Source organism: Sebastes fasciatus, chromosome 1, assembly GCF_043250625.1.
Source record: "Sebastes fasciatus isolate fSebFas1 chromosome 1, fSebFas1.pri, whole genome shotgun sequence".
Lineage (NCBI taxonomy): Eukaryota > Metazoa > Chordata > Actinopteri > Perciformes > Sebastidae > Sebastes > Sebastes fasciatus.
Window position 1 is genome coordinate 29,520,545 of NC_133795.1, and position 27,151 is coordinate 29,547,695.

Genomic DNA, 27,151 nt, shown 5'->3' on the forward strand with positions numbered 1-27,151 from the left:
CATCGACATGTCTTTTCACAGTACAAACACAAGCAGCCCTATTAACATCATTAAAAGGCTGGATTTGTGTAACGATAATTTTAAGTGCACAAAGACTTCCATCACTTGTCGTTTTGCCGTTACACACTATTTAACACCTTTCAGAAAGTACTGTAACACCTTTCAAGCTCCTGCAACTACTGACACACCGGTGTTCACTCACAATACTTGCATTTTTTTCTCTGCGCACCTTGCCTTTTATTTTATTGTCTCTAAAAATGATGTTCTTGCAGCAGAGGGAAAAAAAAAGACCCTGACTGCATGAAGGTAATTCATATGTATTATTCATCTCTGCCTCTTCCATTTATACTTACAGTTGGCTGGAGTTGTATACGATGAAGAAGCCATTGTACACACTGGATGAGAGGCTGCTTGCTGCACTGTTAAGCTGTTATTCCATGTTTTGCATCTTCATTCCCATGTTAGTAGTGCTTGTACTGATTACGAAGATGATTCTGCTTTATGTTTTGCAGGTTTTATTCGACATTCGAAGGGATTAATACGATTTCACAGAAACATTATATTCCTTTTTTATCAAAATGAGGACTTTGCAGTAGACGAATATAAAGTGTGCATGAAACGTATCATCCTTGCTGCTGTTTTAATGGTGGGCATCCGCGCTGCTGGAGCATAATGTGGTGTATATCAGTCATTATTGAAGTTAGACTATGAGACAGCAGCAGAGCATGTCCACTCGTCCTCACAGATTTACAGAGAAAAAGGTCGAAATGTTGCTCTGTGGTCTCAGAGCCTGTCATGGAGGAAGTCATTTTTCTGCGGCACCATTTGTTTCAGATGTGGTCAAACGGCACGGTCTCCTGATGCACAAAAAGAACACACATTTTCTGAAAATGAAGTGTTTTGAGAGAAATGACTCTAGGGGGGAGAGTCCCTTCATGGAGACAAGTAATATAAACTCACAGAGAGAAAGCAGTGTGGGAGACGAGAACCAGTTTCGTAAAGTTTTCCATCAGCAGGGACCACCAAATACAGAGCTGATAAACGACCAGACACACGCAGTGCACTATAGAGCAAGCTTTATTACTCATTAAAATTGCATTGTATTTAAATCTCTGCTCAGGTTACACTAAAATGTTTCACTTACATTAAGCAGATTTAATTAGAATGTTTATGAGAAGTAATGAAATTATATCATCGGCCTGAAATGCTCTAAAATATTTATACATGTTTTGTATATTTTTAGTCGTATATATCCCTCATCTGGTGTAACAGCTGGCTTTGTGAACAATATGATCAACAGAACAGCCGGGTATTTTCAAAGCCTTAAAGAGCAGCCTCTTAAGTAATAATGAGAGTGAGAAATGCAGTGCATTTAAGTGAAAACCCTGATTAATTATGTATGATTAGAGGACTCTTAAAAGCTTTGGGGAGAGAAAAGAAAGAAACTACATAAACAGAACATGAAGTCCAGGACGGCTGGATGGATACGAGACGTGAAATTGTAAATGAACCTTAAGTATACAGGTGACTGCAGAATGATGAGAGATATTGCTTCTGCGTGGCTGGACGCATGGCTGACCGTTTGTGTGCAGGTCATGTCACGCTTACTGAGGTGCTGTCCGTAGCTTGCAATTTTTATATCAATGTTTTATATTTGCAATTTACTGTATGTAAAAATCAACTTTTGTCCCATGTGCTGAATACACATTTTAATAAATTATTTTTGTGTGATTACAGAAATTCTGCAAACGTCCTTGCATTCATCTGTATATATCATATTTGACTGCTGTTGAGATCTAACCGATATCAGTGTTGCAGTGTAAATACAAGAGACGATAACACTGTTTACCTGGTATATTCTTGGAAGCTATACATGTATGTTTTATCAAAGAATGAGTCACTGAGCAGAGGTCATTTGGGAAAAGCATTTCAGCTGGAAACACATTCAGACACGCAGGTCATGCTATACACCCCCGATAACTTCCACAGACCTCTGTTGTTCCTCTTTTATTCTTCCTTTCTTCTCCCCCACTCCTCCTCCTCCTCCGCCTCCTCCCTGTCAGTGGCATCATGCATGTTTTCACCTCTAAAGTGATTGTACCTGATTTATATGACAGGCCTTTAACCCCGCGTGTGCTTGTCCATCAGCATCAGGCAGAAAACACCCAAGGGCATGTGTGAGCAGGACCAAATCTGGCTCTCCGTCATTCAGTGGCTGCAACCTCCAACGAGAATGCACTCCAACAAATCACATTTATTCCTGCACTGTTGGGATGTGAGTCAATCGCACAAGGTGAGAAGTGCTGCGGGTGGTATTCATCCAAAAATATACTTGTACCTGATAGCAACAATCTTACTGAATTGCTTATTTTTGACAAAGTATAAACATCTATGTTTATGTAGATCATAGGAATAGAGTTGTCTACTCTGAAATGATAATGATTGGCAGTTTGAACAAGGCCTTACCATTTGGATCCAACTCTTGTCTTAAGATAAGGCCTTGCAAAAAATGTTTGGTAATGAAATAAATGACTTAAAATGAACTTGCATGCCTGAAAACGTGAATTTCTAATATATTGTAATGAATTCAGATACTACAAGGAAGTAAACACAATTGAGGGTTGTCTCCACCTGCAGTCAGTAGATGGCAACAGAAGTGAATGTATTAATGTCGTAATGGCCCCACTTACTGGTCAGGAATAGTAGTACAGGCTGAAATGAGTTTGGAAGGGTATCCATCATAAAGTAAAGCAATAACAAAATATAACTCCAGCTACTAAAATGTTGCATTAAGTACAAGCAAAATGTAACATAATGTAAGGGTTGTCTTTTTTTTGTAAATTGCAAATATTCAGAGTAACTAGTAAACATAGTTCTTACAATAGTCAGAATAATTATAAATAATAATAATTATAGTTAGACAAATTTAGGAAAATTTAATTAGAGTATATGTATGGCTCAATAAGGAAGCTGGTTAATAATTAATAATTGACTCGTGGAGAAGGGGTGGGATTAAATAAGTTAATACTTCTTCTCACTCCTTTTTGAATATGTAAATCAAGGCATCAAGTGTTGACAATTTATTTTTCTTATGCTTTTCATTGTATGTAAATACTACTTGTTTCTGACTGTCCACTTGTTGGTATGATCATTCTTTTTCTTTATTTTTTCTTAATTTTTTTTTGTATTCCACATGTTCGAAATAAATTTTGAAATGAAATTAAATGAAATGAACATAATTTCGTAGATAAATTAAATGGAATAAAAAAGTACAATATTTTTGTATTTATTATGTAGGCCTAGTGCCTTAGAAGTTTAAAGTAGCACAAAATATATTCAAAGTCCTACTTACTCCAGTACAGTAGGCTAGATAACCTGTTTAAAGTTTGAATTAAAAAAAGTTAAAAATAAAAATATATATAAAAAAATAAAAATAAAATGATATATAAAATTTAAAATAAAATTATACAAATTATTCATTAAAAATAAATATTTTATAATGGGTCCCCAGGCAATTTATTTATTATTCATATATTTTGGGCATATTTTATCACAGTTTCTATGGTTATATATACGTGTCTCTATTGTCAGCATTGATTTATGTTATTAAATTAGTTTAGATGATGAATAAACAACACTATTAGTGTAAAAAAATGAAATTATATATACAATTTAAAATAAAATTATACAAATTATACATTTAAATTAAAAATAAATATTCTATAATGGGTCCCCACATTATTTATTTATTATTTATATATTTTGAGCATATTTTATCACTTACTCAGTTTCTATAGTTGCATATATACTTGTCTCTATTGTCAGCATTGATTTATGTTATGAAATTACTCTAGATGATGAATAAACAACACTATTCGTGCATATATTGTTTTTGTAGTCACCGGAAATGGATGTAATTTGCAGAGATTTTTCAAAATAAAGTCCTTTTCCTCGCGTGATCACGTGACTCCTCTGTTTACAGGCATCCGGAGAAACATGGAGGACACCGCTGGCAGTAATCCCCAATCTCTCGGATTCACAGAGAAGTTAAAGTCGTGGCTCTCCTGGTCATGGACCTACGTGTGCTTCATCTGGTTCGGCATGGTGCTGATCATGATCTACGTGCTGTGGAGTCCGCTGAAGCTGCAGGAAACCCTCACCTCGGGTGAATTACTGCACACTGCTAGCTAGCTATTGTTAGCCTCTCGGCTCTCTGGCTTTTAGCTGACAGCCAGCGGAGAGCTGCTGCTGCTGCTGCTCTGACAGTCAGACTCATTCAGGCACTAATACAGGCGACTTTCTGCTTATATTCAAGTCCAGTTATTACCTATCTACTGCCAGCTGCTTGTTGTAGTATTCTCTAACAGCAGGGTGTATTGCATGCAGTCATTTTATTGTTCTATTACCAATAATGCTGCTTTGCTCATCATATAATCCAGAGACTGTATGTGGCTGCAGGTCTTCTGCTGTACTAGATCACTGCTAGTGTTTTTCCTGTGTGCACTGGCATGCATTTTAGTGCAACAAGAGGACACTGACTTCTCACAGTGCTGGTTGCATTATGACACCATACTGACTGTAATGTGTCCTCTTCTTCTTGTATGTAGTCATAATTGGGGTAGTTTATTGTTGTATTACCCATAATGCTACTTTGCTCATCATATAATCCAGAGACTGTGTGTGGCTGCATGTCACCTGCTGTACTAGACCATTGCACATGTTTTTCCTTTTGGCACTGGCATGCATTTTAGTGCACAACAAGAGGACACTAACTTCTTCCAGTGCTGGTTGCATTATGACACCATACTGACTATAATGTATCCTCTTCTTCTTCTTCTTCTTTCAGCTTCAGTGTTTTTGAACACACTGACACCCAAGTTCTATGTGGCTCTCACTGGAACCTCCTCCCTCATCTCTGGACTCATCCTTGTGAGTTATTACCTCAGTTATTTCTCAGGCATGTTAAGTAGTTACCCATTTGCAAATTTATATTTGCTAAACGGCCACTTAGAAGACAACACTTGCCAAAATATTCACATTTAAGAAGCTAGAATCAGAGGATTTAGACTTTTTTCTTAAAAAATTACTCAAACCGATTATCAAAATAGTTGACGTCTAAACGATTAATCGTTGCAGCTCTACATTCAACTTCTCTTATAACCTGTCGTATATCGCTGCACTAAAACGTGTCATAAATTTCAAATTCTTATTCAGGAATCCAAGATTAGACACATGTGAGTGTAAGCCTAAGTTTATAGAGTGCCACTATTAAATGCAAGGCTGTAATGAAAAATAATAAATAATTCTAGTGCACCCGGTGCAGTGGTTTCTAAACTAGGGGGGTTGTAAAGCCATTGCAAGTAGGGTTGTAATGGTATGACGTTTTTACACGGTACGATAACATCTCAGAAGATATCACAGTTTCAGGATATACAGTATTACACTATTATTATTATCATTAGTAGTAGTAGTAGTAGTAGTATGATCAGTTACAAAGACCCTTAATAAACCGTTTTTAAAGCTAGTCACCTGTCAAAGACAATTTTTGGAACAGTAATGCAAACAGCACTTTACTATGAACATAAATGCACTTTTCTCTGCTGCTAAACACGACTGCATATTGGGTGTATGACTGCAAAATGTGTGAAATGTGTCTGAAACGTTTACTCATTTAATTTTTTTATTTTTAGGTATTGTTAATTTTAATACTTATTTATTCTATCCTTTTTAATGCACTGACGGGAGCTGGGAGAAACAATATTTCGTTTCCTTCTGTGTATGCAAATACTCAGTGAAATGACAATAAAGTGAATCTTGAATCTTGAAAGGAATGAGAACAGAATTATAAACCTAATCAGATAAAAGAGCACGTAACCATGGTACGTTATATAACTGGAGCATGTTAGTTTACATGTTAGCAGCACTGGAGCATGTCATTATCTGCTAAATTAAAAATAACATCAGCTGTGAGCTTTTAAAATAATGTCCTATGATTATTAACAATTAACCTACTGTACTGTAGGTGCGTGAAAGCCCAGTCAGACTGCTCCTGTCTGTATATTTAACTCACACGCACACTCACTTATGTCCGTTTTTTTCAATACCTTGAATCAGCAAATGTACACGGTGTGATACCCGTCAACCTTCATACCACGGTATACTTTGATATATTGTTACAGGCTTAATTGCAAGGGAGATAAAATATGGATTAGACAAAAAGTTGAATAAATCTGAATTATTTTGGAGCCATAATCAAACGAGTGCTCTCATGTTGGCGTGGCTACATAGATTCAGGTTAGCAAGATGTATGCAGACGGGAAAACGGCATGTAATGTACAAGATGGACAGATTTTGACAGGGAAGAATATAAAAAGATGGTGCTCCCCAAACCAAAATGTCAGCTCACGAGTTCATTGTGTTATAGCGACAGAACCTTGTGTCCTTTGTATTTTATGAACAAAGTTTTAATTGCATAAGATTAATTATTTTGTTGCAGTTTTCAAAGGGAGACATGACAGAAACAGTTTGGGAACCACTGGTCAAGTGAAATCACAGCAATACCATGAAGGGATAACTGAGTAATTGTTGTCTTATTGTATACTTTCTTTGTAAAGCACGTTGTCACCGTATGTGTTCTCACTGCAGATATTTGAGTGGTGGTATTTTCGTAAATACGGGACCTCGTTCATTGAACAAGTGTCAGTGAGCCACCTGCGTCCTCTTCTGGGTGGAGTGGAGAGCAGCTCCGCGACTGGTCTGTTTGCATCAGTTAACGGAGAGGCAGAGCCGAGGCCCAGTGTTTCAGGTAAATATGTATATGATGATACAACAGCAATACTATTTATCACACTACTAGCTCTAATAACAGTATGTTCCTTTTGGCAGAGTGCAAGGTCTGGAGGAACCCTTTGAATCTGTTCAGAGGAGCAGAATACAACAGGTATGTGTGATTCACATATTTAGCTGTGTAGATAGCGTGCGATAGTACTTGATGGATGGTTCATAATGTGAAACTATTTATAAAGATACAAACTGTGTCTTAGTTTTTGCATCATAAAACTGTAGTAAAAACAGATTGTATTTTTATATTTTACAATACAGGTACACCTGGGTAACAGGGAAGGAGCCCTTAACGTACTATGACATGAACCTGTCTGCTCAAGACCATCAGACCTTCTTCACAGGAGACACTCCGCAGTTAAGACCAGAAGATGCTGGTGAGTTTTAATCATATACAAACTAAATCCCCAGTTTAGTAAAAAAAAACAGATGTGATAATTCTTTGTCTTTACGACCGTACAAGCAAAAGACTACGAGCATATTCCCTTGCAAGAGATTTCTCTGGTTCTTTGTAAATGTTCAGACGGAACTGCTTTTGGTTGCTTTTGACTTTGATGCCTACGATTAAATATGTCAGGAATGTAAGTTTGCATCTGTAATAAATTCATCTTCTCATTACAGTGATGCAGAAAGCCTGGAGGGAGAGAAATCCTCAAGCCAGGATCAGAGCAGCTTACCAGGCCATAGAAATGAACCACGAGTGAGTCCTGCTCTTAAACAGTTACATATTTTCTCCTTAAATATTGTATCCATACACATAACACTGTATCTTCTAAATAGCATCAACAGTTAAAATGGGAGTATTCAAAGTTAGTTTCTGTGATTGTGCATAAATACATTAATATAATCATATTAAGGCCTTTTTATGGGTGCTTTTATACTCAAACTATTGCCTTGATTGCGTTGAAGTATTTGATGTGCGTGCAAACAGGATTTTCTGTTGAAAATATGTCCAACTTGTGTGCAGATGTGCTGCAGCCTATGTGCTCCTAGCAGAGGAAGAAGCCACAACCATCACAGAAGCTGAACGTCTCTTCAAAAAAGCACTAAGTATTGGTAAGAATGGATTTGAATATGCCGACCCATTAACCGTAAACCACGAGGCACAGTAGCAGGAAGAAGGCTAACTAATTAAAAAGTGCAGTAACTACACCCACTTTTCACGCTCTGCCGCACCCTGTGCAGCAGTGCCGGCACGTCATAACGCATTAATGAGCAACTCCACATAACAGGTTATTGTGGTTATCAAACCACTTCTGTCTACAACCACCTGTGATGAGGGCTGTAATCACAAGTTTAATATTCAATCAATACATCGATGATTTTCCTCTCCACAATAAGTTGCATCATACATAATAATTAGGACTGTCAAAGTTAATGCGATAATAACACGTTGGCGCAAATTCGTTTTAATGCCACTAATTTCTTTAACGCATTAACGCAACTTGCGGTTTTTAGGTTGTAGCGGGCTCAGTTTTAAAGCTAGAGTGAAGATACTGACATCATATGAAACTACAAAGCCTAAGGAATCCGTCGGTACCAACTATGTCAGATTAGCTTATCGCAGGAAAAGGAGGTTAAAAAACGCTCCAACATTATGCTGAATTTTGGAGAGGAAAAACTGGCATGGCCATTTCCAAAAGGGGTCCCTTGACCTCTGACCTCAAGACATGTGAATGTAAATGGGTTCTATGGGTACCCACGAGTCTCCCCTTTACAGACATACCATCTTTATGATAATCACATGCAGTTTGGGGCAAGTCATAGTCAAGTCAGCACACTGACACACTGACAGCTGTTGTTGCCTGTTGGGCTGCAGTTTGCGATGTTATGATTTGAGCATATTTGTTATGCTAAATGCAGTACCTGTGAGGGTTTCTGGACAATATTTGCCATTGTTTTGTGTTGTTAATTGATTTCCAATAATAAACATATACATATATTTGCATAAAGCAAGTGTATTTGCCCACTCATGTTGATTAGAGTATTAAATACTTGACAAATCTCCCTTTTAAGGTACATTTTGAAAAGATAAAAAACGGATTAATCACAATTAACTGTGGACAATCATGCAATTAATCGCGATTAAATATTTTAATCGTTTGACAGCCCTAATAAAAATAATAATACAATTTGATTTGTGTTAATCATGTTTTATATTTCTACGGACTGAAGAATGTTTTTGGTATTAAATGTCTCGTGTGTTGTGTCTGTTTGCCATCCACAGCTGGAAAAGATATCAACTTACTGGTGTACATTAAACGCAGACTGGCGATGTGTGCACGCAAGCTGGGCCGGATTAAAGAAGCAGTGAAAATGATGAGAGATGTGAGTTTCTATCGAAGTAGCATCTCATAGTGCTTACAAATAGTGTGTGAATGTCAAAGTGCTCATGCAACTGAGTAACTGAGGCAGCAGGTTTACTGTATTTAGAACAACGGCAGTACAGTAGTACTAACAAATTACATTGATAATGTATGATATATTCTCTCTCTCCAGTTAATGAAGGAGTTCCCACTGTTGGGAATGTTAAATATACACGAAAACCTCTTGGAGGCACTTCTAGAGCTTCAGGCATATGCTGATGTCCAAGCAGTCCTCGCCAAATATGATGGTAAGACTGAACGCAATAAAAATGTCATCATATTATATGGAATCGATCTTGAAAATGTCATGACATACATATGTCACATGACCCTGATTTCTCTTCTGCCATTGTAGACATCAGCTTGCCAAAATCAGCCACTATATGCTACACATCTGCACTGTTGAAAGCACGGGCTGTATCAGATAAGTACGTGTGTCCCTTTTGGTTCATTATTTTCATTGTCGACTAATCTGTCAATTATGTTCTCGATTTAATCGATTAGTTGTTTGGTCTATAAAATGTCAGAAAAGGGTGAAAAATGTCGGATCAGTGTTTCCCAAAGCCCAAGATGACGTCCTCAAATGTCTTGTTTTTGTCCACAACTCAAAGACATTCAGTTTACTGTCATAGAAGAGTAAAGAAACCAGAAAATATTCACATTTAAGAAGCTGCAATCAGAGAATTTAGACTTCTTTTCTTAAAAAGATTACTCAAACCGATTATCAAAATAGTCGGCAATTAATTTACGAGTTGACAACTAATCGATTAATCGTTGCAGCTCTACATTCAACATCTCTTATAAGCTGTCTTACATCGCTGCACTAACAGCAGCATTTAATAACAGCAAGTCATACGGGGTGTTTTGTCTCAGGTTCTCTCCAGAGGCCGCGTCACGGCGAGGGCTAAGCACGGCAGAGATGAACGCTGTGGAGGCCATACACAGAGCTGTTGAGTTCAATCCACACGTGCCAAAGGTCAGTCTTCAGACTAATGAGTGTTACGTAGACTCTGATGGTCGTGGTGGGGCTACGAAAAAAAAAACATTGATCACTTAATGTTGTGCAGTTGTGCTTGTTCCTGTTTTTGACTTAGGAGGTCTTTGTCCGGGCTGCATGCATCCAGTTTGATTTCCACATAACTTGTATGTGTTAGAGTATATTTTCATCCGTGCAGCTGCTTTGCTGCTAGTGGACCTTTTTGGTGGATTGTTTTTAATCGCATTATTTCTTTAATTAGTCTGAGCATGCATGCCTTTCATGTCTGAAGGTCACACACACAGAACAAACAAACAAGTAGGCAGACAGGTAAACAATCAGTCAGACAATTATAGGTGAGTTATGTCGGCAGTAACAGGTGGTGCAACTTACAAATAGGACAGAGTCCACATTCCAGACATTCTATGTTCTGGCTCACCAGCAGGTGTCAGTGTAGGTCTTGATTCATTTTATCACACCTTAAGTGTCATCTTTAGACCTTACAGCTGGGTTTGTATGAAGATGTGTCTATTCTTTCTATAGAGTCAGTAATTTGGGTGATTATTGTTTTTAGTATTAATCAATTCAATACATTTAAATGGGACACTATTGTATATTTGATGGGCTTATTCGCCCTAATCACCAACTACTGTTATGAGAGTATTTTTGTAATTTTACATGTGTTTTTACAGGTTTAGTTTAGTTTGCATTTCAAACCCAAGAAAAGCTGCATAATACGAGAGTATAGCTCTATACTACAACTGAACCAGGGATGACAACTGGATATCTCTCTGGCCTCTCACATCAGTTCCCACAGGATTAGATGTCACACATGCACACATGCAGAGTCATACTCAACTAGCTGCAGCACAGTTTTGTCTCCGTTTAGCCTTTGTAGTGTGGTGTTGTTTCATCTCATGGACTCTGAGAGAAAGAAAGAGAATCAGTGTGTGTGTGTGTGTGTGTGTGTGTGTGTGTGTGTGTGTGTGTGTGTGTGTGTGTGTGTGTGTGGGAGAGGGGGTGGGGGGGGGTTTGGTGTCAGCCAGCATTTTGATCCAGCCTTTGATTTTAAAGTGAAGGCCCTCATTTTCAATGTCTTTCCAACTGCTCGCTGTGCCCAGAGGCAGCCGTCCTCTCTCCTCTCATCACGTACCCTCATCCTGTTTCTTTATCCTCTCATGTTCCCTCATCCCCTCTCATCCCCCTGTTTGGGCCAAACAGAGATCTGAGTCTGATGTTGTTGGCCACCACTGTCAACTTTAGGAAATTTGTAACACACCTTTCACAGAGGATTATTGGTCGGCTCGTCTTTCAGCGTTTGACTGGCATCTGGTTCTTACTCGGGCCTCATCATAACAGAGTAGTGTTACGATTTCGCTGGATGTGAAGATGTAACAGTGGGGAAGGAGGTGGGGGTTGTTGCTTTGTGTTGTCTGGCGTGATGAGTGCACCTGTGACTGTGGCCCTTTTTAGACACGGGCTGCCCCCTTAAGTAGGATCTGCAAAGAGCTTTTGTCCAAAAGTTCCCTAGAGCCTAATTCTGCATAGATTTGAGTCTGCACGTGTGCATGCTTTGGCAAAGTGTCTCACTTAAGAAAGTCATCAGCCAAAAAACTAACACCATCATGTCGGGCTTCCACTAATGAGTAGCGGCAGGAGATGCATCAAAGGTGACTCGATAACAAAGCTTGTGTGTGTGTTTGCGTTGCTATAGAGAAGCCATAACAGATACCAGTGTTGCACTGAACTGGAGCAAGCTGAGTAGAGAAGCTTTGTCAAATTTGAGTCTGTGTGGATTTTTCTTCATCATTTCGGGTGGGAATCACCAGAGGCCCCACGATACGATATTATCACGATACTTAAAGTGACAATCTCCAAGATTTTCATTCAAATAAATGTCTGTTTAGTCACTATCTATAGCCAAACACAATGGGGATTGAGCCTAAGGCCCACTGATGAAAGTATTGCAATATTTATATACAGTATTTGCAGTATTATGAGTGGGTGTCTGTGGTGACATTCTCGGGAAAAAAATGCTATTGCATACACACAAAATGGAACTATGCACACAATTCTGAAAACTTGAAACTCATGTTCACAGAAATATAATTTTTCGAATCTATTTCTATGTTCATGTATCAACAAAAGACTCCAGACTGCTAAACTTTAAGCACAATTCCATCGTTTTCATTCAAATAGAAATTCTAAATCAACCGGGACTGAAATTTTAAGGATTGCCACTTTATGTCATGATACAATCTTATTGTGATTTTAAACATTTTGCGTATTGTGCATATGCTGAGCATTGTGATATTGTGATATTGTGATTTATTACCTTTTTTCAACTGCAAATTATGCAGTTTTTTCAACATCTGTTTTATCTGATAAGATGCACATTTCACTCTGTTCATCTCAACATTCACATATCTTGAGGTCAGAGGTCAAGGGACCTCTTTGAAAATAGCCATGCCGGTTCTCCCTCGCCAAAATTTTGCGTAACAGATTGTTAAGAGGTTAATAGTTTATATAATAAAAGGATGGTACTTGATGTCAGTGTATCGATAAAATATTGCCATGTAAAATATTGCGATACTATGCCGTATAGATTTTTTCCCCTACCCCTAATCATCATTGATGTACTAGTTTGCCGTGGTGGCCCAAAGTTCAGAGAAATTGGCTTGTGACAGGATGGTAGCCAGTTTTGTCGCTGGACCAGCAGGTTAAATTTGGGTATGGAAAAAGAGGAAAAGGAAGCATTTTCCCCCTACATCATTACCAGCACTGAGGTGCCCTCCAGCAAGACATTTAACCCCCAGACTGTGGTTTTACCGGGTAGCTTCCAGGTGTGAATGTGTGTCCGTGCAAGTGTAAACAGGACGGATTTTTTTTTCACACCAAGTAAAGGTTGAAAAAAAGAAAAAACTGAAGTAATGAAGGAACAATGATAGGAACAGTGGGCTACCTCCAGGGTCTGAAAAGTGCATTCTTTCCAATAGCCAGCAGGGGGCGACTCCTCTGGTTGCAGAAAGAAGTTTGATTGAATAGAAGTCAATGAGAAAATGACCCTACTTCTACCTTGATTTATTACCTCAGTCAACATTGTAAAATTGAGTTTATGGTCTCAGTCACTAGTTTCAAGTCTTCTTCAATACAGCATGATGTTCATTTAGTAAATTATGGTCCCATTTAGAGTGAAATAGACCATAAAGCAGGGGATGCTTTAGGGCGTGGCTACCTTGTGATTGACAGGTCGTTACCACGGCGTTGTCCGGTCTGGGTGTTGTCCATGTTCTCATTGTACAACTTTAACCTTTTCACAGTGTGTTTGCAGTTCATGAAAGTTAATTATAACCTTTTTGGTCGCCTAAAAATGTCTTATTCAGCTTTCGGTTGTACTTCTCGTGTCACTTCTGGTTGCAAAAGACAAAATGGCGAAAGACAAAATGCCAAACTCGAGGCTTCAAAACGGCAGTCCACAAACCAATGGATGACGTCAAGGTGACTATGACCACTTCTTATGTACAGTCTATGGTTAGGTCAAGCATTAAGTGTGTGGGTGTGTTATCAAGCATGCCAAAGAGATTATATATGAATATCATACGAGGCTACATCACATGAGCTCATTCAAACTGCTCAAAAAGCTATACACACACTAAACCCACATACACACACACACACACACACACACACACACATGCTTCAGGCGGATTCAGTGCACACCGCCCTCCTCCCACCCTTTCCCTCTCCAGCTCTCCATCTTGCTCTCCTCCCTTCTATTTTCCTCCCCTCTTCCTCATCATCTTGTCCTTCTCTATTTATCCTCCTCCTCCACCCATTTTCTCCATCTGTCTGTCTGTTCCAATCAGCCTTTTCTACCAGCCGCCGGTTACGAACCTGACAGTTTGCCGGATGCTTGGACAGCTGATCAAGTGTTCCTGCTATCTGAATCTGTTGCACATTTAACATTTACCACCACTTTGGTCCGTACACGTTCATTTTGAGGTAGTCCGGGTGACCCCAATCCCATCTACCTCGCTAGTTTGCTCCACTTTGGAAGGCGGTTTCTCATCTCACCTCATTGTGGTCGACATGTTCTCATCTAGATCGGCCCGTCAAGGCTCAGAAATGCGGACCTTTGCTTAGTTTACCTCTGAAATTGACTTTTTGGTTTTGTAAATTGAGACAGAGCAGCAGTCCTGGTTGGGTTTATTCTAAATGAAGATGGATGAGGTTTGATTCAAACAAGGCAAAGGGAGTAGTTGGGAATAAATGCTGTGAGTTGTCTGCCACTGTCTTCAGTAGAGGTTGGAGTAGCTGGTAGCTGCGTTTACTGACTGTATGAAATTCTTAATCTGCAACACCTGTTTTTTGTTCTTTCACTCTACATGTGTACGTTTGTCCGACCCTTATAGAGCCACTACTGATGTCATTGTGTCCCATTGTGAGAAGCAAAGAGCTGCAGATTAGAATCAGAAGGCAGTTTATGAGTTATGCTCTGGGCTTATGACTGCCCCGGGATAAAAGGAGAACACATGAAACTCAATCCCTTCATCAAAGCGGCGACAGGGAGCGGAGAAGCGGACCGAAGAACGAGAGGGTGGGGGTGTGGGGGGGGGGATGGGGGCGGCCAGCACAGAGGACTGAGGTGTCACCAGGTCTAATACCATGGCATGCGAGGAAGGACAGCTGAGCAGCCGGCCTCTCTAAATGGTTAATCTTAAAGCACAGAGGACCCAGACCTACATGGTTGCCATATACTGGTCATTCATTATCAGTAACAGAGTAATATAGAAATATGTGCAAAACTGTAAAATATACAAGTTTAACCAAAATAACAAACCGGCTCGCTTACAGAAAATGATCAAATCTGAAGTTCAAGATTGGGCGCCAAATTAAGATCACCTTCCTACTGTACATTAGAGCTGGAACGATATACACCTATCTCCTGATTTGAAATTATCACGATACTTGGGTGCCGATTTGATATGAATTGCGATTCCATATTACGAATTATTGTGATTTTTGTTAACTTTTAACACTAGACCGTGGGAAAAAGGTGAATCATACACTTCTAGGGACTTTGTCCTGATGTCAAATATATCAATATATATCAATCTTATCTCCATATATGTATTTTATTCCCTTTGTTTACACATTATTTTGACAACCGGACGTCGTCACACGTGGATACTTCCGCTAACTTCGCAGAGTCTGTCGCTAGCTTTCTCCATCAGAATCTGTTCTCTTTATAAATCCACGGTCAACAACTTTTGACTGTATTTACCATAAATGTCAGCATATGGGTGCTCTACAGTTGTAGCGTCGGCTGATTTGACCACGGAGATGAGAGCGACTGCTGGCCTGGTCGCACGTTACCACAATACCATAACATTTCCTGTCCATGACAGAGTTAGCATGCAGCTTTAGCCGTGATGTCTAGCTCTGCTTTTCCTGGTAAATGTGTGAAACCCAAAGTGTTTTCATTCTTTACTGTATGTGTAGTGTTTACCACGTTGGATTTAACATGTGAGGGTGCAGATCGTATCCACGCGGACCCTTCGCTGTTTTTCTACTTTGTCGTTTCGGCTCGCTGCGGTTTGTTTTGGTCGAAGGATACGGAACGGATATGGCGTATGACTACAACAATAAAAGCGCTAACTTCCTTCTACCTCCACAAAGACTCAAATAAAGCCATTAAATAGATTCTGGCATTAAAAAAAATCATTTCAAAATCGTAAAAACTAAAAATCACGATACTTGGTGAATCTATTTTTTTCCCCCCATGTATGAAGGGATTCTTCATACATGTTAAGTGCATGTTATTTTATCAGTTACTGTTCTCTGCAACAGGGAAGTGGTAAGTTAGGTTTCCTCTTGAGCTGGCTGGCTGCCTCGACATCGGTGCCGGGGGAGTAGAGGATGGTGAAAGGTTTGTGCTCAGTTGAAAGGAGACCGAAACGGTGAGGAAGATGAAGGCGGACAGTCAAATGTTTTGGCTGGAGGAGTAGAGAGACGATTTAAGTTAAGGCAGACAGGATAAGTGAGAAGGTCAAACAAGCAGCTTCTGGTTGTCTCTAGCTGCCGATCCTTGTAACGACTACAAAGGAAGTGTTAGGATGGGAAGAGGCTAGAAGACAAGGCAGTCTCCGAACTCCGGGAATGGTTGAGTGAAGTTGTGTTGTCGCGATACTGGAAGTTATAACTTCGATACCATAGCTTGAAAAATATTGACCACGGGGGAAAACTGATGCAAAATTGAGGGCATCAAATTTTAGATTTTTATTAAAAGAGAGAGCAGAAAGCACAGCTGGTACCCGTGTACTGCAGAAAATGAGTATTGAAACGGTTTCAAATATTCAGTATCAATAAGTATTGGTACTTAGATATTTTTGACCACACTAGAGTGAAGTGAGGACAAGTGTTCACACCTGTTGGGTGGTTGCATGCTCGATCAAGCTTTTACCCGTGAGGGGGGAGAGATTCAGGAGGTGGCGAGTGAGGAGCGAATAACAGAGGGGTGAGGTGGGCTTGGTAAACGGTCTGCATAGAACAATATTTTATAAATCTGGCCATAGTACAGCAATGAGGTAGAGAGCGATGACATTGACATGACTGACGTTGCCAAGTAAGCGAGACAGATAACCAGGGAAAATGATGGGACCCGGGCGCATATCTTGCTCGCTAAAGGAGCATGAAAGGGAAGGAGGAAGACAAGAGATGAGCCAGGTGGAAGAGCTCGGGCAGGCTGTGATCATGAGGGTGAGAGGGGAGATGGGTGAAGCAGCATGGTCTGGCTGGCTGGCTGGATGGATGGATGGATGGATGGATGGATGGATGGATGGATGGATGGATGGATGGATGGCTGCCTGCTTGGCTGAGCCTGTGACCATGGAAGGGATTAGACAGGATTAGCTGCGGGGTAACCTTCCCAAAGTGTCAGTCTGAGATCCAGAGCGCTGTGAAGCTGGCCACCTGGGAATCCAGCCCACGGGGGCCCTCAGCCCCGCACATGGGTATTGTTTAACACAGACCCCTGCCACACTGGGCACCACAGACATAAAGCACATAGAGTGGCATGTTCATCAAAGTCAACACATACCTACTGTATTAACCCATTTGTGGCCGAAGACTGTATTTAGTTTGATATGGAAAAATGCCACAACATTTGTTTTGATCGGTCAAAAGTCTTGACATTTGGTAGAGACATACTTTGGGCAAGTATCAGTACAACTTTGACATTTTTAGATCACATGAAAAATCACACTTTTATTAATAGTCAAAGTCAGGATTTTTGAAAAATTACGAAAAACGCTAACATTGTCTATTAAATGTTTTCCAGGTGAACTATTTTTAACACTGCATATGTGTGTATATCTTCGTTAATCAACTTGTTATGAGTTCATAGATACCAATTACTTGATTGTGCTCGTTGTAGAGATACAGACATTTTCTTATCTTACTATATCTAGTTTTTGGGCACTCGGGACTACTACTTTTTCCTAAAATATAATGGAGTCTATTGCAAAAGCAGTAGTCCCATATGCCCAATTAGTATAATAAGAAAAACTCACTTTTCGGCCAAAAAGTTTGACCGATTTTGAAAATGTATTCATATTTGTGCTTAAGCAAGCCCAGAGAACACTTCCACCAGAGGAAGGAAATTGAAAATTTCAGTTGTGGGCACAAATGGATTAATGGCTTATCCATGGACAGAATAAGGCCTCAATTAAGGATATATATATTGCAGAAAAGCAGTGCACAATATGCTCATGTGGTTATATCTAGATGCTTGTTTTCTGTTATTTCATACTTGTTCTATAGGTTGTAACTCTGGGACGTGGGCCTTCGTCAGCACAGTGAACCGTCTGACTCACTGGGACAAACTTACACAGTAGGGGGAGAGAGGAGGGGCGAGCGGGGGATGTTACACATTCATGGAATGAATGTACTGTACTGTAACAATAACACACAGTCGGAGAGCTTTGGAAAGCTTTCCCCCCCTCCCATCTTGAACAATTGCAAAATAAGGCCGTCAACAAATACCTCACATGAAGAAAATATGTTTTCAGTCTGCAGGGAGTTAGCCAGGGGGAATTACACAATAGAAAAGAATAAGTGAAGTGCTGAGTGAGAAAGAAGGAGAAGATGTGAATGAAACCATTAAAGCTGCATGAATTGTTTTTTGACCACAAGGGGGCAGATTATTTATTTTTTTCAGCAGAATTTATGCTAACAGTTACCTACTTCGCACCCAGCACCAGAAACGTCCCATTTGAGTTGCCTCTTTCTCACCACCTGTTGAACGCCAGAATGCCAATATCCACCTGTACTTCAGTTGTGGTTTGTTTGCCTGAGGAAAAAAAAGACATATATGTCTCTTTTGCTTGCTAAATTTTGCCAGCATTTTGCATTTATGTGAGAAACGACTGTTTGGAGAAGGAGTAGGATGACAAATGTCTCCAAATGAGTGCAAATGATTGATGTCGAAAATATTCATCTCAGCCCACGAGTATCTGGGCCAGCCAAGATACTCGTTGACATTTTGACATGTGCTCACCACTATTTTGCTGTGAATGTAGTATGCAATTGGCTTGTGTGAGCACCTGACCGTGTGGTACAATACGTATGAAGCAAATAGCAAGTATTTCACAAAAAACAAATGTAATCCCACTTTAGATGGTTTTAGAAACTGAAAACCCGTCAAAAGACACTGCACATTATCACAGTTTTTGACGGCAGTATAAAGTGCACCTATACAAGACTTCTCTGCTATTCTTTACCAAGTTCAGGAGCCAAAAAGCATTAAGGTACTACACTGTATACTCAACAGAAGTTTTGTATTTCTTCCTCTTCCTGTCTGCAGTACTTATTAGAGATGAAGAGCCTGATCCTCCCTCCAGAGCACATCTTGAAGAGGGGTGACAGCGAGGCAGTGGCATATGCTTTCTTCCACCTGCAGCACTGGAAGAGGGCAGAGGGTGCCTTAAACCTACTACACTGCACCTGGGAGGGCAGTATGTATCCCCACTACTTCTTCTACTGAATACCACTGCTTTGCATATGAACATTTTTTGTTTTATTTAATGAAAATTATTTCAGAAAGTCATACTTTTTTTCCATTCAAAAGTGATTACAGCTCATTCTGTGTATGTTCAGAAGTCACAGTACTTCAATAGAGCCGGGCCATCACAGACCCAAAGTATCTTCCTTTTACGCTGCTCTTCATTTTTGAATTGTTGTGTCATAGGTCGTGTTTGCGTAGCACGACCACAAATACTCTACTTGTGATTGTACAAGGAGGAAATTATTGCTCACACAAAGCACAAGAAGAATGTTGTTATATTTTATTAGGATGTTAATAACTTGTCACTTTGTATAAATATTTTCTACTTCAATGATTTACTGAAAATGTTGTACGCAGTTTAAGTCATACTTGTTGTGTTATTCATCTTAATTCAATTTCCTATTTGCGCCTTCGTCTATTTTTACAGCCTTCCGGATAATTCCCTACCCTCTGGAGAAGGGTCACCTGTTTTACCCCTACCCAGGATGCACAGAAACAGCAGATAGGGAACTGCTGCCCTGTAAGTGATTGTGTAATTTAATAATAAATAATAATTAATCATCCTCTCTCTATTTAAAGGGATAGTTCGGGTGTTTTGAAGTGGGGTTACAGAATGTGAGATACTTATCCATAGTCAGTGAGTTACCTACAGTAGATGATGGTCGGCATACCCCTCAATTTGGAGAAGCAGACAGGAGTACCAGCGCGGAAGCAAAGCAATGTACTGCTGTGGACGGGGCCGGCTGCAAAATGTATTTTAGCCACTTAAAAGAAAGGCCCACCTAAAAAAAAACAAGTGTACGCTGTATTTTCACCGCTTTTCTCAGACAGCCCTTTCCGACGGGGAACTGTAGCTATTTAATTCATCTATGCTCTCTCTAAAGCCACCAGACTCCATTGAAAAAACATGTAATTTTACCTCGCAGAACACGACGGTTGCTGGTCTACTGCTGCTTCGATCGGTTAGTTTATTTGTGCTATTGTGTGACTTTGGTGAATCCGAACTAACCAAAGTAGCACAATAACACAAACAAACTAACCGATCGAGGCAGCGGTAGACAAACAACTCCCGTTTTCTGCAAGGTAAAATTACTGTTTTTTTCAATGGAGTCTGGTTGCTTTGGCCAGAGCCAAAGGCTTCAGTTCCCACGTCGGAAACATAGACCGTATAGCCTATAGCCTCACTGCAAGGTAAACCAGCGAAAATATTCTACAGTAAGTAGATTGTACACTTAAACTGATATTGATTTATTTAGATGGGCTTTTTAGGTGGCAGCACCTCCACAGCAGTACATTGCTTTGCATCAGTGCCGTTACTCTTGTCTGTTTCTCCAAACTGAAGCCTTGCCGACCGTCATCTACTGTAGATAATACACTGACTATGGATAAGTACCTCATACAATCCCACTTCAAAACACCCAAACTACCCCTTTAAACCCGACGTCTCTTCAAAATGCTTCTTGTTTTATCTGCGCTGGTTATGACTTCGTCTAGCTCTCTTGTTTCTGACCGTTCTCATTTTTTTCTGCAGCATTCCACGAGGTGTCTGTGTACCCAAAGAAAGAGCTTCCCTTCTTCATCCTCTTCACAGCAGGCCTTTGCTCCTTCACTGCCATGCTGGCCATGCTCACACATCAGTTCCCTGAGCTTATGGGTGTCTTTGCCAAAGCAGTAAGTACTTCAAATACACACATCTCAAACATGTCTGTCGTACAGTTTATAGATGCTGATTCAGATGGTCTACTTTTTATCATTAAACAAGTTTAACTTGTGTGTAAATCCGCTACATCTTCAGTTAATCTCTGATTGGGTCTGTATTTTTAAATGCATGTTGTTTGTAACCTGAACCTGTTAACCCCCGGGGTAATTGCTGCCTTCTGTCACTGTCAGTAACACTGGAGGCTCATGGGAGTCGTAGGCCTGTAAAGTCCATGTTTCCCGCCAAAACAAGCTGTAGCCCAGCTTAAGCTATCAGTGATCACAGCTGAATAATGCGCGTTTATCGCCATATCAAACATAACAGTGTAGTTTACAGCCTTGGAGATTTAGACGTTCTGAATGTGTGCACAACTTCCTTTCACCGTTTATTTACTATAGAAGTGTTGTGTTATCTGTTTTTAGCCAGTTTGGCAAACTCCGTCCTTACTTTGGCCAATGCTTTGTTTACGGTCACCCTGTTTATTAGAGTCTGCCTTTACATAGACTCGTAGCAAAAACAAGGCCACAGAGAACATCAAGTGCTCTTCCTTTTGTTATGAGAAAGATTGAGGGCAGATAGGATTTTTACAGCTGCCCCGGCGAGCCTGGTTTGCGTAATGTTCAGATGGAGTGCATGAAAACCATTGAGGGAGGAACACAGAGGTCCTCGCCGCCTTCTGAGGAAAACCAGATTTCTCTGAATCTGCTGCTCTTGAACAGAAGATCCGAGTCAGTGGTTTTGGTGGTGGCGGTCTGCCCTTCCTTTATTTATGGACACCAGACATATATATAGCATGGTAGTTGAATATGTTTCATATATTAAATGGGATTAGAGGAGTACTTGATTTGCACTTGTCTGGCCAGGCTGATACATCCACTTATGAGACTATTAAAGTGTCAAGTGTATCAAGCACACCTCAAGTAGTTTCAGAGAGAAACCATACTGTAAGATTTTAGGGGCCATTTCACTATTGCCAGCTGATTTAAATCACTAACATGTGCATTTTAAATGCTCTATTATACACATGTATATCCTAGATCCTAATCTTAGATCTAAGGGAATATATTCTCTGCTGGTGATCATAAAAATTTGTGTTTGAGTTGCTCCTTCTAGGTTCTAAGTATTCGTCAGCCGGTTAGACTGTTATCAGGTTTTAAATGTGTGTTATCAGTGGTTGTAAGCCTCATAGATGTAGTTCAGAAGGGGTCTGCTACACCTGTTTTCTGTGGTTTCATCATCGATTCACGATCACTGAAAGAAGAAAAGCGACGGTAGTAATTATGACGGGAGCAAAAGTGGAAGTCAAGTGCTGTAGTGTAGACAGCGTGAAACTCCATATGGGGGTGGAGGTCAGGGGCGATAGATTGGACACAACAAAAACACCGCACTTTCACTCAGGAGACCAGGGTTCGTATCCCATGTGAAAGTTGTCTTTGTGTTCATAAGTGTTAAGTTTCACTTTCACTTTTCAAACGCAGTTCTTTTAAGCCCATACTTAACCAAGTGGTTTTGTTGCCTAAACATAAAGAAGACGTTTTGTGTTAAAAACGTAACGTTTCATGCAGTTTTACAACGAAGTTACAAACCAAGTTCATATTTTTCGTACTTCATCTGATAGAAATTTTTTTTACGTCCGATGTGTTTTATTCTTCTGTTTGTTGCGAAGAATTCTCAGTACAAGACAAAACTGAATTAGTTACGTGAGTGCAGTGCGATGGATAGCGCTAGTTCCAATAAGGGCTAATGAATGAATGACATTATCAAGAAGCTATTAGCTGCCTACAGCACAATCACTACTGTCTAATCTTTTGTTCATCTTTTGTTTTTGCAACCATCCCCTATTCCTAGCTGTTCTGCAAACAACTGCCTTATAACTTTAATGACGGACAAAAGTTTAAGAGTAGGTGTGCAAACGTGATTGACACTCATCATTTTGGACGAAAAATACAGACTTTAGAATGTGTTGCTTTTAAGTTTCGCTTTCACTTTTACAACGTAGTAGGTGTATCATGCCCCTACTGACCCACTTCTATGAGACTTATAACGACTGATAATGCACATTTGATGAGCTGATAGCGGTCGAATCGGGTGCATGAGTAGTATTCGTCAGATTTGGTAGAGAGTTTTATACCTGACGGCAGAAAAATAAAACAATATACTCTGCTAAAATACATTTTATTTACTTGATTTATAATCTTACATTGTTAAATTTATCAGATGTTTTCCCCCAATATATCCCTATTCAGACCAGGTTACAGGTTACCATGGCGACATACTGTAGTTCATCCATTCACCTCCTTGAGAGCTCATGATAATGTATCGGTGTGAATGCCACAGCATTGAGTTATCTCATTGGTTTATGCAGTTGCACACCTGCTATTGTCATATGGGACCATTTGCTCAGGGAAATGATGTGTGACAATTGCCAAAAGTACAGAAATAGAGTTAAAATATACATTATTTATGATGGTCATATTATAGTATTACTACTGAAGCACTTGTATTTTTTATGATTATCGTACAAGGGCTCATTTTGTTAATTCATACATCATCAATCAGTTTTAAAGGATCACTTGCCTTTTGCAAATTTTGTCCTTCAGCTATTTGTTCCAAAAGTAAAGGTTTATTTCCTTTCCATCCATTTATGTTTCACTATTTAGAGACCAAAAGGGAAACTGAAAGGATGAATGTGATTGATTTGATGTATAAAAGTGTGCCGACGTGTAAATCACGGATAATATAAAGTTTATCCCAAAATGGGTTTAGTATATTGAACTGTCAGCACTGTTTCCACAAACAAAAATGTAAAAAATGATAATGGTTGGATAATGCTGCTTTGTTTTGGTCTTCCCTGTCCTCTGGGGAGCTTCTGGATTTCATGTATAAATATGTTCAGCTGTGAACCACCCTGCTGCAAATCAAATGCATATTGCAAATCGCGCTCGGCATCTAAATCTCTCTGTGTTTTTTTCCATTTTGAGAAAGATCTATAATCTTAATGTCACAGCTGTCTTGTTTCCAGAAAAGACAACAGGCTAAGGGGGTCAAATGTATGTCCTTATAAACCAGTAGGCAACCTCCGGGTCTGAAAAGTGAAGCCAATGTGGAAGAGCCTTAAACTTACATTGTTTCTAACAGCCAGCAGGGGGCGACTCCTCTGGTTGCAAAAAGAAGTCTGATTATATAGAAGTCTATGAGAAAATGAGCCTACTTCTCACTTGATTATTAGACATAGTAAACATGAGTTTATGGTCTCAATTCATGGTCCCATTTAGAGTCAAATAGACCATAAAGCAGGGTATTGGGATTGACAGGTCGCTACCACGCCGTTGTCCGTGTTTTCGTCTTATAACATTAACCCTTTCACAGTGTGTTTTCAGTTCATGAAAGTTAATTGCAACCTTTTTGATTGCCTAAAAATGTGTTATTCAGAGTTCGGTTGAACTTAGCTCCACTTTCTCGTGTCACTTCTGGTTGCAAAAAACCAAGATGGCAACAGGCAAAATTATCTCGAGGCTTCAAAATAGCAGTGCACAAACCAATGGGTGACGTCACGGTGACTATGTTCACTTCTTATATACAGTCTATGATATAAGCACATCAAACTTTATGGTGGATTGAAGTATTTGTTTCATTTAAACCAATTCTTTTCCAATGCATGTTAGCGTGCCAGTTTTCCAGGGATGAGCTGGAGGACGGTGTCTGGATGGGATTATGTGCTCTCTCTCTCTCGTTTTAATCTTAATCAAAAATAACAGAAATGTTTCTTTTTCCTTTTGAATTATATTTTTTGTAAATGTTTTACCTCCGGCTTTGAGAAAGAATATAAACGTTCCATAACACTGTTTTAGTGAATCTGTGGGCTTGGTAACTTGTGGATTTATTTGTGTTCTTAAACATTATCTAAGAAATGAATGGGAAGACGTTTTACTGACATTCAACTGAAGGCTCATTCTGCTTTTTCCTCTCTCTATCAGTTCTTCAGCACACTCTTTGCACCCCTGGGTTTCTTCGCAGACAAGATGGAAAGCTTCATGCCGTCCAGTTTTTGGCACCAGCTGACTCGAATCTGACCCCATCTCACATACGCACACACAACACACACAGACACACACACACACACACACACACACACACCAATACCACTCCAAAACCCTCAGACAAAAAGTGTTTGCTCTCCTGTCTTCAGCATTACTGTCCACTTGCTACATTGTTACTGATTATGTTGGCTGAGGTTGTATCAACACGGCAATACCACTCTTAAGATGCTCTCCCACACTGTTTCCAGCAGCCGGAGATTTTCCGAGAGCACATTTAGTCGAATACCATCTGCGACGATTTCACGGGGCCGTTCATTTGTCATCACGTTAGCTCCGGGCAAATGGAAGTTTGTTAAGTATCTCACAAAGCCTGGCTGCAGATTGTTGGTGCAAAAATCTAATTAGGAATTCGTCCATCACAATAATGAATTAAATCACAAAAATAGAAGTTGAAACGTGTTTTTAATACTTCTTTAACTACTGTTTGCCAGATGAGTTAGTTTTAACCAACAGGAAACGGAAACAACAATATGTACATGAAGGATGTCTCTTGTGGAATATGTTTACCGATATGATCCCTGCTCAGTTATTTATGTGTATTACAAAAGATCCCATCGGGTAATTTGGGATGGGAACCTGTGCGTCCTATGTCAACCCTCCGTGCCCCCGCAGACATCCAGTGGGGCAGATTTAAACGTCTGTAAGACCTCCCTAAAAACAGAGCGGTGATTTACAGCCTCCAAGTGCCTGCAGTGTATACAACGCCTCTGCAGTTCAACAGTTGTTACCATGGCACGACACCTCGGCACTATATCACTGGGGCAACCGCCGCCCCCGCAACATCGAAATGTAAAATGGGATCATCACCGGTCACACACTCGTTTTCTGCTGATCGCACTACAGAGTGTTGTACGTCAGCGTGTTAGTGGTCAACTTCTCAAACGCCAAAACACAAATGAAAGAGTTGCACATGTCGCAGTAGTCATACTGAGAACCAACAGGCACAGCGTAACTACAGCTGTAATACACAAGATTACAGCAGTTCTAGATGTAGCGATGCACCAATCTGACTTTTTCAGTCCCGATACCGATACCTGGGCTTTGGGTATCGGCCGATACCGAGTAGCGATCCGTTACCAGTTTTTAATTACCGGTAATAAGCTGTATGCCTCACTGTGTGGGAGTGATTGGGATCATTCTTTTATGTGTAAGGCAACATCAGGCTTGACTTAAACATCACTTTCCTAGCATTGTTAAACAAAATGTAACAAATAAATACATAGATAGAAGTTTATTGAATTGTTATTTATTATCGGAATGATAAATCTTAGATCACGAGCTTAGTAAAAAATCTTCAAAATTCACAGGAATTCTAATTCATGTGTAAACCTTTTTAACGTAGCAACAAATTGATAAAAACTCAATTTCTCAAAAGGAATTAAAATTACAGTATATACTGTATATAATATATGATTATAGAATTGAATTGAATAGATCTGCCCTATTGTCACCAATACCCGATCCAGCTGTTTGAGTCAGTATCGGCCAGATATCCGTTCCCGCATCAGTATTGGTGCGTCCCTACACCGACGAGCCCTCGGAGAAGCATTTTTAGAGATGGGTGTCGAAATGAACAGACATGCACAGATTAATTGTACAAAGTAGGTTATTATTTTACTTTGTATGGTCCATATGGTGTTGATTCTTCTGTAACTGGTTTAGTTCTGACATTGTTAAATTTTTTTATCAAACTAAAGATGCCAGCATTACCTTGTTGTAAAGTATAATGTAAAAACTGACTGATAATGTAATAACATGTCAGTAACAAATGTGCCTGGTTCAAAATTGTAAAAAAAAAATAAAAAAAAAAGCCTGTAAATGTAATATATAATCCTGTTATCTATGTAAGATGTAATGATTGAAGTTAATTAAAAAAGAAAACATTACTTGTTACACCACTTAGTTGTGGATAGTGAGACTATAATGCAACGTCATCCCAAATGTGTATTACATTAACAGGTCTATTACATTTTAAACCATTTAAGGCAGACGTGTTTACTTCATTTGGTCAAATTATGTTACTTGATAGTTATTACATTATTGGCAGCTACAACTATATGAAAGTCCATGCCCTGGGAAGTATTGTATGTGACATTATACTGACAG

The 27,151-nt window shown here is 39.6% G+C and overlaps 1 protein-coding gene across 1 annotated transcript in view; it reads left to right on the forward strand.

Annotated features, from left to right (window-relative positions):
• Positions 1 to 3,959: 3,959 nt before the first annotated feature.
• Positions 3,960 to 27,151, forward strand: part of LOC141771554 (suppressor of tumorigenicity 7 protein-like) — a 23,734-nt gene continuing 542 nt past the window's right edge. The window contains exons 1-15 of the mRNA XM_074641955.1: positions 3,960 to 4,165; positions 4,847 to 4,929; positions 6,646 to 6,805; positions 6,886 to 6,940; positions 7,102 to 7,217; positions 7,462 to 7,540; positions 7,808 to 7,896; positions 9,068 to 9,168; positions 9,340 to 9,454; positions 9,562 to 9,634; positions 10,080 to 10,182; positions 19,046 to 19,196; positions 19,674 to 19,766; positions 20,778 to 20,917; positions 24,923 to 27,151. The exon at positions 24,923 to 27,151 is cut by the window's right edge and continues 542 nt beyond it. Of these exons, the coding sequence (XP_074498056.1) occupies positions 3,997 to 4,165; positions 4,847 to 4,929; positions 6,646 to 6,805; positions 6,886 to 6,940; positions 7,102 to 7,217; positions 7,462 to 7,540; positions 7,808 to 7,896; positions 9,068 to 9,168; positions 9,340 to 9,454; positions 9,562 to 9,634; positions 10,080 to 10,182; positions 19,046 to 19,196; positions 19,674 to 19,766; positions 20,778 to 20,917; positions 24,923 to 25,018 (1,623 nt within the window). The 5' untranslated portion in view covers positions 3,960 to 3,996 and the 3' untranslated portion in view covers positions 25,019 to 27,151. The remainder of the gene's footprint in view (positions 4,166 to 4,846; positions 4,930 to 6,645; positions 6,806 to 6,885; positions 6,941 to 7,101; positions 7,218 to 7,461; positions 7,541 to 7,807; positions 7,897 to 9,067; positions 9,169 to 9,339; positions 9,455 to 9,561; positions 9,635 to 10,079; positions 10,183 to 19,045; positions 19,197 to 19,673; positions 19,767 to 20,777; positions 20,918 to 24,922) is intronic.